We start from the raw sequence: 14,910 nt of genomic DNA, 5'->3' as shown, positions 1-14,910 counted from the left end.
ACATTTTGAACAAGATATTGGAAATATTCAGGGGATAATGGGATAACGAAGCAGAAATTTCAGAAAACGGTAATAAGTAAAACTGAGTCTAAACAGTTAAATTCTATCAGCCATAAAATACTTCAAAATACACAAAATTCACTGAAGGTATATTTAAAGCATATGTCAGAACTGGCTCTCATGAAAGTTATCATCAGAAAAGAAACACTTAACCCTGCAGCTACAGAATACTGAGGTTACTTGTAAGGCTTTCCCAATAAATATCCATTTTTCACAAAGTCAAAGACTTGAACAAAAAAAACCCCATTATTAGTCCTACCTTCTGCTCTATGAAGTTCCTCCGCCCTTCTAAGCATGGGATCCACCCATCTCTCTCAATGTAATTCCAGCAGATCACTTTACTCTTTCCACCTGTGAGTTGCTGGAATAGTTAAAGTAGCTTTGAGATTTCTCATGCTTAAAAAATGTGTTTTAACATAGTAAAAGACAAAAGAAAGGTCATCATTACTTTTCCCCTTTGTAAATACTACCATTTTTTCTTTTCCTTCTCTAACACTTTTATTTTTCCTCTTGTCTGTCTCCCCTAACTCACTCCCTTTGGTCAACATTCTCTCGTCTCTTTCTTTCTCTCAAATGCTGTATGCATGGCAAAAGCTCCCCAAACACTTTTGTATTTACTGCCCTCAGCTGAAAGTTATGGCTTTACAGGACAGATTAATCTCCGTGGTTTTTATTTGGACATCTGCAGTTTTTTCTCTTCCGCACCTGAAGAAATTCAGGCAGGACTCAACTCTTCAATTTGTTGCAGCACTAGCCATCTTTAGTGTCACTGTCTGCTTTAATGAGGTCACTTTGATTTGTATACCTTGGAAACTACCATGTAAAAACACGTGTTCACTGGGTTTTTCAGCCTATATATATAGGCTGCCCATTAAAACTGAACACATCTATCAGGGCTATACTATTCTAACCCTCTCCTCCTCCAAATTCTCTTTTCCTGTAAGGTCTCTGAATTTTACTGCGCTTACTAGATCTCCACACTGTTTCCTGTTGCCAGGGCTCACAGCGGGACCAGCACAGGCAAAACCTGTTGTCAAACAATAACTGCGTTGTTTAAAACGCCGGTATTAGAAGGGCAAAGCCTTGATGCAAAACGCCATCGAACGCACCAGAGTACAGGTAAGGCTGTCCACAGAGAGCAGGGCTGGATGAGGGCACTTTGGGAAATTCTGTCCCAAACAAACCAGTGCGCAGAGAGAGCGGGGAGGTGAGAGACACTCAATTTTCACATGCTGAATTATTTTAGTTATGACCAGAGCTGCGGGAGTCCCGCACGGCCGGGCTGCAGAGCCGCACGGGCTCCCCGCGGTGCTCCGGCCCAGGAGGGCACCGAGCGCATCCCCGAGCCCGGCAGCGCCGCACCGGGCACCGGAGAGCCCCGGGCAGGGCACACGGAGCTGCCGCCTCCCCTCAGCACCCACCACCGGGCCCCGCCGCTCCGGATCGCCGGGGAGCAGGCCCTAACCCCATCCCTCCTCCCGGGACGGCCGAAAAGCCGCAGGGACAGCGCGGCCGCGATCCTTTCAGCGCAGCCCGCCCCGGCCCGCGGGGCCACCGCCTCCCGGCCCGCCCCGCCCCGCTCCCGGCACCCACCGTGCGGGCGGGCCGGCGGAGCGGCGGGGCCCGCGGCGCAGGTAGGCGGCGGCCCCGGGGCCTCCATGGCCGCGCGGCGACGGAGCGCTGCCCGCGGGAGCCAGCGCAGGGCGCCCGGGCCGGGCCGAGCTGTGGGGAAGCGGCTGCGGCCGTGAGGCGGCGGCCAGCACCGGGGCTGTGCCCGGCCGCGGGGGCGGCTGTTCGGGCGGCCCGGCCCGAGCCCGGAGCGGGAGCCGCCCCGGGGAGGCCGCGCTGCTCCCTCCGCGCAGCTCCGCGGCTGCAGGGCCGCCAGCTTGTCACGGGCATCGGCCGCTGCTGGAGACTGATCCCCGGGCCTCTGTGTTTACAGGAAATAAGCGGCCTCTAATGCGAGGAGCACGATGAAGTTCGGTTGCCTTTCCTTCCGACAGCCCTACGCAGGGTTGCTTCTAAACCAAGTCAAAACAGTAGAGACCCGCTGGCGTCCTTTGCTAGCAGGCTACAAGAACTGCACCATTGCTATTCATATAGCTGTTAAGGACTGGGAAGATGAAACATGGAGAGAAATTCTTTTGAATAGGCTCGACATGACACCAAAACAACTGCAGGATTTGTTGGATGAAGGGGAAAAATTTGGCAGAGGAGTTATTGCAGGTAAGTATCTTCAGGTTGTATTTTGTAAACAAACTTTCAGTCCCTTAACAGTCACTGAAATATACGTCTGCTCTATGTGTTTGCACTCATTATGATACTTTTTAACACTTTGAAGGAGTGGAGCATGAGTTGTGATGGGGGGGTCTATTTCAATTCTGTATGTTTCAGCACAATACGTGTCAGTTTCACACCTTGCATGTTGAGCTTAGGAACTCTTGCTGAACCGTTGTGCAGTACTCGTGGTCAAGCGAATTCATGATGTTGCAGCACTGTGCATGCCATTTTAAAGTATATAGAAATAATTACATAAATAAATCCTTTTTCAGTTTTACAAGCCCCCTGTGTTGCTTTTGGTATTTGGCTGATGAAGAAGTTTGTTTCTGTAACACAGTGAAGAGGCAGTGATGTTTCAGTGCATAAATTGTGCTGACATACAGCAGATGTGCACTGTACACTTAAAGAGTTTTTAGTGCTCATTTTGTACTATTTTGTTGTAGGTATCTGTTACACCATCTTTCACTGTCATTTGAATACTTTTAGCTATTCCTGCACAACAAATTAATTCTATCACATGCACTGAATGTTGTGGTTTTGCAATGCTGAAAACTGTAGGTCCTACGTAACATGTAGGTTTGCAACCTTAACATAAATTGCGTGCTTAATTGTGGTGTAGGTAGGAATTTCAAAATAGTTCAATGATTTAAAAATGTTAATAGTGGCTTGAGAGGAGCAGAGAGAGTTTTATGCTTTACTGAAGCTGGTCCAAGGCCAAATGTAGCTCAGGAGTTTTGGTAGCAGCTGTGTCTCCTTAGATGCAGGCTGCTTTTCAAGGAGTTCTGCTGCACTGGGTTGTGGTGATTTTAACTGTTCCCTCCTCCTTTTCCTCATCCATCTGAGTTGTCACATGGACTTTTGCAGCAGACAGCACAGGTGGGAGGTGTGCCTCCCTCTGACTGTGCCCTTCAGGTAACAAACTGGCTGTTCTGTGGCCTCAGGGAGGGCTACCTGTGGAAAACTTTTCTCTAGGAGATCAAACTGTCAACTAATTTTGTGTTTTAATTGTCATATACAGGATTAATTGATGTTGGAGAGACATCTCGATATCCAGAAAACCTGCCTCCTGAAGAGATTCTGGAGCTGGAAAACAAAGCTGTCCTCAGTAATCTAGAACAGAAATACTTGACTGTTGTTTCAAATCCCAGATGGCTCCTGGAACCAATTCCTGCCAGAGGGAGAACAGGGGTGTGGCAGGTGGACATCCCCGAAGAACTGATCCCTTCAGAATTGTAACTGTTGCCCCTTACTATTATTTTTCCTGCCTAAATGCAGACCTGTATTTAAGATGCTGACTTGTGAATTACATCAGCATTTTGACTAGGATTCTATTCCAAAACTATTTGAAATGGCAAATACATTTGAAGAACTGCTTTTTGAGGCAAAACAAACAAGATGTGTCTTTATGACTATTACATGAAATTGTTTTTCTAGACTTTCTGTATAAAAAACTAAGTAAATGCCATTTTAAAATGTACAGTTATGCACTGTGCCAATTTAAATGTAAATTAAAATTATTTTTTGATACCTGCGTCTGATTATAGGAAAATGGTGCTTAAAAGCAGGCTGCCACAATTTATAGGACATCCCAGACCACTCCTTGTCCTGCCTTAAGGATAGATTCTTTTCATTCACATTTCAGGCACACAAGATGTGCATATGATGAATACAGCTCTGTGACCTGACAGACATTGCAGAAAGGCCAGTTTGAGAAGGTGCCTTGTACAAAATTGAGCAAATATTAATTTTTTTCCTCTTATTTAAGATGAAAAATACTAGTTGTCTTTGAAAATATAATACTGAATTTAAAACTAGTGTGAAGAATTCTAAATAATAGCCACTAAGCTTTGGCACTCTCAAGAGTTTTTCAAAATTCACACCCTACATTACAGTGAAAACCCTTTTGATTTTCTGGAGCAAGGCCACACCTAGAACAGGACACAAGTGGCAGAGTCTCAGTATTCAGACACTTTACTGGAGCACTTGGGAACCTGTTCCCTTAGACTACAGCACTTGTGCCAGAGCTGTGGCCCTGGGCCAGTGCCTGCAGCTCCAGCTCTGAACCCCACGTGGAGCTGGGCTGTGACCTGGAGACAGACTGAGCTTCCCAGGGCTGGGAAGTGACTGCAGGGCAGGGCTGGGTGAAGGTCCCTGAGCAGTTCCTGGCCCCATCCAGGCCCTGCTGTGCCTCAGCTGAAGGGGAGCTGCAGAGGCTGGAGCTCCCCTGTTTGAGCAGCAGCAGATGGAGCTCTGTGGGCAGCACTGCCTGAGGGGCTGCCTTGGCTCTGTGCTTGGCAGCTGAGACCTTCCCAGTGCAGAGCTGTGCCTCTTCTCCCTTGCCCCTGCTGTGCATGGACTGCTCTCCTCCTGGGACGTGGTTTCTCATGCAAGCTCAGCCTCTGGTTTTCTTCTCCATGGCAGTGCAGGCAAATTGATGTCCAGTGACAATCCCACTGATGCTTGATTTGTTGAACCAGAATATAATAAAATATATATAAATTATATATATATATATATATATAAATTATATATATATATATATATATAATAAAACTGCAGCAAAATTTCAGCTGTGGGATGGGACAGTGCTGGGTTGGGTTTCAGGCAGTAGCTGGTCCAGCCAAGAAAGCAAAGCTCTGGAGCATCTGAAATGGAAGTGCTGCATCCAGGTTTTACAGGCATACACCTTGAACACATGCAGAAATGTCCACACACTCCTTGCTCTTCCTGCCATCTAACATTGAAAAAATAAGACCTGTGGTATTTGAACTATCTAAACGTGGGTTACCCAAACAGAGAGCAGCTACAAGGTTTTGGGAATATGAGACATCTGGTTTTATAAACTACAGGACTACACATTTTGTAGACTCCATTTCTCCAAAGCACCTGTAAATCCAAGGCACACTGTCAAAGCAGGTCTTTCTTCAGACAAGAAAATGCTATGCCAACACCAACAAGATCCTATCTTGAAAAGTTTAATCATTTACAGTAACCAACACAAAGCTGGTAACAAAGACCAAGCTATGATATTTATACCAGCTAACCAACAGCTGTGAAAACTACCACAAATGTTTCTGGCACAGACCACACAATGTGAGAAACAGCTTATTAAACAGCCAGTCTAATGGGAGAATGGTACATGCTGCTCAAGAAGAACCAAAACATGAAACTGGAAAAGCAACAAAAACAACATGTAACTCCCAAGCCAGCACAAAAGTTGAAATACTTACATGAATATTTACACAGCTAACTCAAAAGTATCATGTAAGTCACCATACATTCTACTTCCCCTCCCAAAAAAAGGTTTCCAGTGTTGCCTCGGAAGTGCAACACTTTTGTGCCTCTGTGATGATTGCAGCTGAACAGAGAAAGAAGAGGTACTATGCTAAGGCATGCCAAAGCATTTAAAAGAGACATGAAAACAAGTGTATATTTAGGACCTAAAAGACACCTGGAATAGCATAGGCATTTCATACAGGGTTTTTAAAAAAATACTTTTAGATAATACTTATACTGTACACAACAGGACTTTTAAACAATATATTACACTGCTAAAAATGTTCATATAAATACTATACAGGCAAACGTGCAACCAACCTGTTAGGAAGGTTCACAAATTAGACAACCACATACTTCTGGAAAAGCACTCAGATTATCTTCAACATTTCTGATTTGTGTAATCCAAGCCACTGATTCAGCAATACCTATTTTAAAGGAATTGGGACAAGGCATGAGATGAAATACATCTGTCTGCTGATGACCAGTTCAAGTTTAATATGCTACTGTCATCTTAATCTGGCATATCAATGTTTAACTTGGGAGGTGGAATCACATATTTTCCAGGACTCTGGGTAATGACCACTCCAGTCTTTTTTCGGAACATTGGTGCAATTTTTGGTGGTTCAGGCAGCGGTGTTTCTTCTGTCTCCTCGTTATCTTCATGATGAAGATCATAAGAGATATTTCCATATTCTCGCAAGAATGGGAAAATTTCAAGCAGGAACTGGCAAAAGTCTTTGCGAATTCCAAACCACCCTAAAAGAAACAAAATCATTTTACATTATTAACAGAATGAACACACAATTAAGTAGACAGACTACTGAAGGTCTCTTGATTTTTTGCATATAAATAAGATTTGTTAATGCTGCTTCTCAGTGTTCCTTATGCCTATCATAACATTACAATTCAGGTTATACACACACAGACAGTCTGGACAAGCATTTGCACAGTTCCATGTCTGCACATGCATGCCTGTGTGTATATCTATCTGCATAAATTACAGCTACACCACCCCAGCAAGAATCCATTTCCTTTCACACATCACACAGTGTTGGGTCACATCAGTATAGAGAAGAAACACAAAGACTTTGCACCTCAACCAAAGTAAACAGTGCCACAGGGGAGGACCCTGTAAGCACTGAAACCTTATTACAACTGCCTGAAAATAATAGTACTACACAGAAAAGTCCTTTCTGAAAATACAAATCTTAATAAAATACATTGATTTTTAATCTGTTTCCAGGATTCTGAAATACTTACAGTGATTGCCTCCTTTTTGTCCAAATGTTGTTGCCATTAATGTTATCAGTGAAAGCCAGAGAGGAACAAATATGGGTATGAAAGAAAAAGAATTATGCCCATCCAGTCTGTGTACTAGCAAGATCTAAATGGAAAAAAATTATACGTCAGTTTAATTGCAATACTCACTTTCAAACTGCTTAAAGCATATGCTGATCTGAAATCTTAAACTTCACACATCAGTGAGAAAAAGTGGCCTTCACAGAAGCATGTAGTTATAGTTCCAATGTGATGCAAGTTTTACTCAAGAAACATTAAAGGAACATAGAATTCTTGTTTGTGTTTCATCTTTCCTGTTAATATTTTATTCCAAAACAAAGAGCAGCATTCTAATTTCAGTAACTTCAAAAATCGTAATTCATTTCTTACTGAAAAAAGAACAAGACACATCAAACTCATTATGGCCTTTTCTACCTCAAATGTGAGCAGTGGAACTACAATTGTCATCCAGCTGACAGCCATGGTTATGTGTGTCCTCCTCTGCTCAGCGATCACGTCCATGGAGCGCAGGAACAGCACAGACCACACGATGTAGTAGAGCACCACCAGGCACAGGAAGGACATCAAGATCCACAGAGGGACACAGACAACCTGAAAGAAGGACACATTTGATTTGTTTCAGCTGTAGGATTTTTTTTAATAAAGTGAGCCTACATATTAAGCCTAAACAAGAAAATGAAGTCTTTAACTAATATAATGTCTAACAGAAGGACATCAAGCTCATGTGTGTTGTTTCAAGACATAATCAGTTCAGGGCAGGGGTTCTCAGCTTTCTAAACCCCATCAAGATGAAACAATTTAAAATTAAGGCAATGTAGATCAACTTGAGTAAACTTCTGTGATTTTGTGTGGGCTCAAACTGTACTTGATTTTTAGTAAGTACTTCCACACTGGATACCTTACTTTAAAGAGTTTCAATCCTTTCTCAAGTTTTTTTTTTTTTACAATAGAAAGATTGTCAGTTTTATGGCAGAAACCCAGACACAGAAACAGCACTTTTGTTCTAAAGGCACTTGGGACAGGACATCTCAGCAGTTCTGACAAAGACTACTTGCACAGTAAGTGGATTTACATTCATGGTAACACAACAAATAGAAGTAGTTATTTACCAATTCTCTAACTCACCAATCATTTTCATGGCTTGTTTAATGTTCCCATTGGGAACTTTGGGTGAGGATTTCTCTTTCAACTGCTGCTCAGAGATGAACTGCAGCTGATGGCACATTCCTCTCCCTCAGAGGATGATGTGCCCAAAGAACAGCCCCTGATTGCCATGACCACTGAATGGTGTGCCAGACCTTCAGTGAAGGATTGCTAAGTGAGCAAAAATGGGATCATGGACTGACCACGTATTAACTGTTCCCTAGAATAAATATCTTTATGAAGTTCAGCATTTAAACAAAGATAAAAAGAAAACACTGGTTACATACAAGCCATGGCCATCTGATGATCTCATCTAGTCTGAGTGCAATAAATATGAACTGTAGAATATTGACTGAACACAAGATTTCCAGCTAGAAAAAGAAAAAAACATTGGTTAACTTTTAGTATGAGAAACTTACCTCTAGGATAACCAATGAACCTGTCAAAGCACTTCTCTGACCCCATTATCACTGAAATATGAAAACTCATTTGTATTTACATTTTCTATTACTAAACATCCCTAAATTTGTGTGGGTGTGACCCCAACCAAATAATGTAGAGTCTGATGTTTTCAAGATCTTCCTTAAAAAAAAAGGGGGGGGGGCACTTAGAGTGATTAGAGAAATAAGAAAAGCCAAACTAATCACAAAGAAAAAAGCAAAGCCTCAGAAAACAGCTGTACTTTTCATACAAGAAATACTGCTAGAATAAAATTAAGTAGTGAAAAGACTTTCAACTTAAAATTAGTAAAATGAATCTTTTGGAATATTTCATAGTTTCACTAATGGGCAAAACTACCAACAGTCCAAATTAAAAGTCTAATTAAAATTAAAAATTCTGTCTAGGGAAAAAAAAGAAATACATGGAATATTGGAATATGACATCCAAATTCAAATAATTTACTGTATAATTGAGAGATATTTTAAATGACATTGAAGACATGGGTTTTGTGGCAATAGAGAAAAGCAATACTTCCCATTAAAATGTTAATGAAAGGTTTTCATGAGTTCTGCTTGCCACTATGAGAAACAGCCTTTCATTATACTTTGTTTTTTTTTTTAAAGTCTGTGTCTAGCTTGAACAAAGTGAGACAATGAAACACCATCACACTTGGCAAGATTCTGCTTCCAAAGTTTATGGGCAGCCCTACAATGGATAGGGTTTTCAGAGACCACAGAATTATTATCTGAAAAGTCTAATTGAAGCTTTTGAATGCAAGCTAGAAACATTACTCATTTTAATAAAAAACATGCAGTTATGTAAGGCCTCTTTCAAATGTAAGATTTCTCTGAAGGCAGACACTACATGCTACTTTTCACTAACACACATGATTGTGTAGATTGGGATCTGGATAAATGCCTTTGAAAGTTACAGTTCAGGGAGTCAAAAATCCAACAGGCAGCAGGTACTTGCCAGCTTCAGGGACCACAACAAAGTCTCCACTGTTCAACTATAAATTACTTTAAAAAGATTGAAAAAGTACACTTAAAATAATTGCGTACCACTGGCTTTCTTAAAAGAATAAACCACCAACACACCCCCCGCCTTAAGCATAAGACCAAACAACCAGAAAGCTGCAAGAGCAAAGAGAGAAAAAGATAAAAATCAGAGGATCAATTGCTGTAAATAGTTTATAGAATCAAGTTAACATATGAGATCTATGTGGCAAGTGCACACATATTTGCAGTGGCTCACAATTTAATGAATTCAACATGCTTTAAATAAATAGTGCTTTACTGAATATAAAATAGTGTAACACATAAAAGGAAGCTTTTTCTGAGCCCACCATGACACAGAGACAAAAACCCCAGCATGTACTTACTGATCACCCAATCAGATGCAGAACAGGAATGAGCAGATAATGTATTTCAGATTAAATACTTATGAAAATATTACCAGATTAACAACTGCTTTGATTACTCAAGTCAAAAATTGATGTCCTGTATTAAAGGCAGACCCTGATGTTTCTAGCAAATGAAAGGGAAATAATGAAATCTTCACAGAGTAAAAAGAAGAGAAAGTAGAACAGCACTAGGTGAAGATGACTAAGAGTAAAAAAAGAAATAAAAATGGGTTGAGACAGCTGTTGCCTTTTATGGATTCCACTTTCTTCTGCCAGCACTTAGCAGCTGTGCAGTTATCTGTAAATCAATGGGCAATCAAGCATCATCCAGTAGATGGCAAGCACTTCCACAGAAATTTTACTTTTAGCAATGCTTAACTATTAAGAGAACCCTGCAAAATAAATTTCTATTGGCAAATGTTGCAAAATGAACTTAGGATATCAGTTTACCAGCCAACATAACAATCACTTACCAAAAATGTTTCTCTCTAGTGAAAAACTCATCTTATGCTTATGTTAGAGAAATAGCCCCTTGAAATTAAAATACCTGAAAAAGCTGAGCCTCATCTAAAAATCAGATTTTAAATTGTTACAGGGTAGTTTGAGGACATAGCAAAATGAAAAACTCCTTAAAAAAATTCAGTATGAATTCTAAATTTATACCAAAATGTCACAATTGCAGGAGCACCTTGAGAATCCTTCCAAGGTTCTTCCAAAACCAAAGGGAGTTAGAGATAAGACAGAAGCAGAAAATAAAACCCTAATGTTCCTGCCTACCATTCACATTCCCAAATTAAAGATTAAACATATAGACTGTGACATTAAGACATTTTCATAACATTAAGACATTAAGCCCTGATTACATGGGGCTCTGGAAATTCAATTCTGCCTAGAGACAGTGCTTGCAATCAGTGGAAATTTTGCTATTGTTTCCATGTAAGTGTTTGGTATTGATCTATACTGCAGAGTTCCTGGTGACTTATTTTAACACAAAATAATAAAAAAGCAGGTTCAAAACATGCTGCAATTTGGTAGTTGAAAAAACTAGAAGATACTAGAAAAAGTTCTATTATTCTTGAGCCTGATTTCACTCCCATTGCAGGTGAGTGCATTTACAGGTGAGTGCAATTAACTGGACTGGTGTAGCCTTCTGAACTGTGCTTTCCTAAGAGACAAACTGCAGGATTCTGAACTGATCCCAAGCCCTGCAGAGCCATGAAGTGAAGCCTCACCTCCAGGGACCTGTCGTGTCGGAATCCCCACACACAAGCTGCAACTGAGACTGGAGACACAAAGAACAGGGGCATGAACACCAGAAGCCAGAAATGGGTTCCTCTTTCAATCCTGTCACACACCAGGACTTCAAACATCAGCAGGAGCAGGTGGATGCCTACTGCAATTAGCATTGCTTTGAACTCCACACAGGTTTCTCCTTCTGCTCTGAAAAGAGGATAAGGAAGAATTTACTTGCCTAAGAAAGCACATTACCCTGCAAACAACCCAGAACATTTCCTTCAGCTTCAGATATAAATTTGATAAAAATATAAAAGCACTTGTTTTTAATAAACATATACATTATACCCATTAAACTCCACTGCTGATGACCTAATAGGATTTCTTTCCCATAAAGCTCCATGTTTGAAGTATTTTACTCAAAGGGTGCAGTGGGATTTTTACAATTTGAAAATTTTTGAAGGCTTCCATAGCTGGGCAGATAAAACAGGATTTCTTTGCTAGTATATCAACAGTCAGTTATCATAAAGGCTGTTTGAAAACAAGCTAAATTTAAAATTATCTGTTTGATTTCTGCACCAGCATTCATTGAATTAACATCTTTCTCCAGAATTTCTTTATTTATCCAAGCCAGAATATTGGAACAAATATTTTCTGGTACTAAAAGTAAAATGACAACATACAGAGCTTCTCCCTATGCCACTAGACCCAATTCTAGATGGGGCAAACAAGACCTGAAAAACACAAAAATGTGTGTGTATCAGGAAATCTGTGCCCCAAGATTTTTCATTTAATATTCACCACAGACAGAAAAGACATTTATTGCACTTCATTTAAGGTCATTTTTCTTTTGCCCTGGAATCTTGAAATCCACAATCTACTCAAATTACCACAAACCTCAACACTGCTGTATTTAAGGCTGTGAAAGTTACTCTGTCCCAGACTGCCAGGACAGGACATTCCCTGCTGTGCCAAACAAACACCGCTCACTTACCGGTACTGAGGGTTCCGGGCCCACACTCCTGTTCCCACCGAGGCACCCACAATCACCATCAGCTTCCACAGCCATATTGGAGCAAACACAGCCCAGTAACTCCACTGGATTTTGTCATCCAGACGCAGAGAGAGCAACACAGAGAAGAGCAGCAGGCAGGCATAAATAAGGAATTTGCTATTGAACAAACAAAGAAAACAACCCAGTCAGGAATCAAGGCAGGCAACTTCACATTGACTTTGTAGAGGACAACCCAGTCAGTCACAGCTGAAATTTCACTGGGATGCTTCCTAATAGAAAAGGTATCAAGCTTCTTTGCAAAGAATCAAATATTTCATCACAGATACACAGCATATGTCATCTATTTCATTTATAAAACCATTGCTTCAAGGAAACACAGAAAAAGCATTTCTGCATAGCAATCTCAGTGAATGGACTGAGATAAATAGTTCCCTTCCACAAGGATCCAGTCAGGAGCTCTGTTATTAGAGGCACACAAATATACTAGCTGTACATGTTTTTAAAAATTGTGTTCTGTCATACAAATCAAATGAAGTAGCTTTTGATATTCAAAACTGAGTTATACAATTTATGAAATTTTATCCACACCAAGTTATTATGAATTGGGGCCAACTTCAGATAATTTTTTTCTTAATAGTAACATTCCATTAAAAAACAGTATTTTAGAAAGAAAAACCCAACAGGTTAAATGTTTAGCAAAGTTACCTATTGTACACTGAAGTTTCTCACTGGAACATCGAGGATGATATTTACAAATTTAAAATAGCTACACTGGTACAGTTTATAACAGAGTCAATTTAAGAATTAATAAACATATCTGTATACTTGAACAGTGGCACAGCAACTGCTTGTACCACAGAAATCAGACAAAACAATTACACTGTAGGCAATTTCCTCAAAGGACAGGAAGGGAAAAGTCTCCCACCCATCCACCCAAAGCTCACTGACTGCTTTATAAAACACATAAATAGGTTTCAACACTGTTTCAGTGAAGCAATTGTGTTTTAAAACATGGATAACCTAAGGAACAGAATAATGCAGCAACAATCAGGAATACTTTAATTTCTCCAACAGCACAACTCAAACTACCCACCTTCACTCACATCAAATAACAAAGCATTCATCAGATCAGAATTGCTATGTTTGATATCAAGCTGTTTTGTTTCTACTCAGAACAAGTGTCTCATCTGCACCTTAATAATGAAGAAAAGATTTATTGTGTCAGCATCTCCCTGCATGCTTGATGAAACTATCCCAGGATAGGATGATATAAACCGGTCACACCTCACAGCAACTAAGAGATGTCTCAGCTCTTCGGCTAGTCATCCTTTTCTGACATTCAATATTTGTGTCATTTGCACGTTCCCTGGCTCCTCAATAAACACGGTAATGAAACATCCCTGCTCCCCGGGTGTTCCAGGCACACCAAAACATAAAGACACCTGCAAAAGTCCAACATTCGGCTTGTTCATTCACCCAGCACCCAAACAAGCTGCAAGCACCGCTCTGAAGCAACAAAACTTTATAAGCGTCTAGAACTTCTGTTCCTACTTTTCCACTAACTCTGACCACACATATTTCAATTGTGTGTTTCAGCTTCTGTTACAATGCACTTCCTGGAGCTTTGGTTACCCTTTTGTTTGTCCAAACAACTGACTGAACACGGCTTGCTCTCACGGGCATCATGTAAAGCCTCTTCCACGTGCAAGGTTCTTCCAGGACTCTCAGCATCTCAAGCCACCTTGCAGGTCCTTAGTCTGTGGTCTTAAAATTAAAACCCGGTAAAATTTAACTAATTCTCTCGGTTTCTTTAAAAGTTACATGTCCGTACTTGCTTGGGGAACCAGCAGAGCCCCGGGCTGTTAATGTTAAGGGAGCCGAAGGAAGCGCTCCCCTGTCCCGGTGCTCGCACCTGGGACACGGAGCCTCCGCCGCTCGGTCACAGCCCGAGCTGGGGCGTGCGGGGCCAGAGCACCGCGGTAAACACTGGAGCACAGAAAGAGCTGGGAGCAATGTGAGAGTTACACAATAACAAAGCAGACGAGGGGAAGCGGGGCTGCAAAGCAGATGTGCAGCGCTCGCCCTCCCAGCCCGGACGGCGAAGGAGCCGCGGGGAGCCCGCACCGCCTCCCGGGGGATGGGAAGGTTGGATTCGATCATCTCGGAGATTTTTTCCAGCCTGGCTGATTCAGTGATCCCGGGCAGGAAACCAGCCGGGAACGGCGTGTTCCAAACGCCGCCCGAGCTCGCGGTGCGGAAGGGCCACCCGAGGCCGCGCTCCGCTCCAAAGCTGCCGGGTCCCGCACCCAGCGCTGCTCCCGGCCGGATCCCGGGCTAACCCTGCCGGGCGAGCGCTGCCCGTGCCGCACTCACCTGGGGTTGAAGTCCTGGAAGAAGCCGCGCAGGTTCATCGCGGCCCCTCTACCAGGCGCTCATGGCGCGGCCCCGCCACCGCTCCAGGGCCTGGCCTGCCCGGGCCTCGCCGCCGCCCCGCGCATGCGCGCGGCCTCTGCCGGGAACCGGGCCGGCCCACACTGCCGGGCTTCGCAAGGAGCGCTGCGCATGCGCGCCAGGCAGGGAAGGGCCTAGGCAGGGAGGGGCCAAGGCAGAGGGCGTGGTTAGTGGGCGGAGCTATGGTGAAATGGGCGGGGCTAAACTGGGCGGGGCGGTCCCACCCCGGCGCTTCCCCCTCTCGAAGAATTTTTTCCTCATTTCTCTCCCAAATTGGGTTTTTGCCAATGTGAAGTCAGTCGTGCGG

At 42.5% G+C, this 14,910-nt stretch overlaps 2 protein-coding genes across 3 annotated transcripts; one reads left to right on the top strand and one right to left on the bottom strand.

Annotated features, from left to right (window-relative positions):
• The first annotated feature begins 961 nt into the window (after positions 1–961).
• Positions 962–3,798, top strand: LOC131564007 (protein EOLA1-like). 2 transcript variants are annotated; one of them, XM_058814262.1, is made up of 3 exons: positions 962–1,179; positions 2,003–2,286; positions 3,359–3,798. In XM_058814262.1, exons 2-3 carry the CDS (start codon positions 2,034–2,036, stop codon positions 3,574–3,576), a joined length of 471 nt encoding a protein of 156 aa, XP_058670245.1. In that variant the 5' UTR covers positions 962–1,179; positions 2,003–2,033; the 3' UTR covers positions 3,577–3,798. The 2 variants fall into 2 exon arrangements, with proteins under 2 accessions (XP_058670245.1, XP_058670244.1); XM_058814261.1 differs by lacking the exon at positions 962–1,179 and adding an exon at positions 1,633–1,694.
• A 1,501-nt stretch (positions 3,799–5,299) lies between these two features.
• On the bottom strand, positions 5,300–14,692 carry TMEM185A (transmembrane protein 185A). Its single transcript, XM_058814080.1, has 7 exons — positions 14,526–14,692; positions 12,132–12,308; positions 11,137–11,344; positions 8,349–8,432; positions 7,333–7,509; positions 6,880–7,003; positions 5,300–6,375 (listed from the first exon to the last, which is right to left on the bottom strand). The coding sequence occupies exons 1-7, from the start codon at positions 14,561–14,563 to the stop codon at positions 6,131–6,133; spliced, it is 1,053 nt and encodes a 350-aa protein (XP_058670063.1). The 5' UTR covers positions 14,564–14,692; the 3' UTR covers positions 5,300–6,130.
• Positions 14,693–14,910: the final 218 nt, after the last annotated feature.

The sequence above is a fragment of the Ammospiza caudacuta genome, chromosome 14, assembly GCF_027887145.1.
Source record: "Ammospiza caudacuta isolate bAmmCau1 chromosome 14, bAmmCau1.pri, whole genome shotgun sequence".
Classification (NCBI taxonomy): Eukaryota; Metazoa; Chordata; class Aves; order Passeriformes; family Passerellidae; genus Ammospiza; species Ammospiza caudacuta.
The sequence above is the reverse complement of the archived record's forward strand: the minus strand, read 5'-3'. Positions and strand labels throughout refer to the sequence as shown.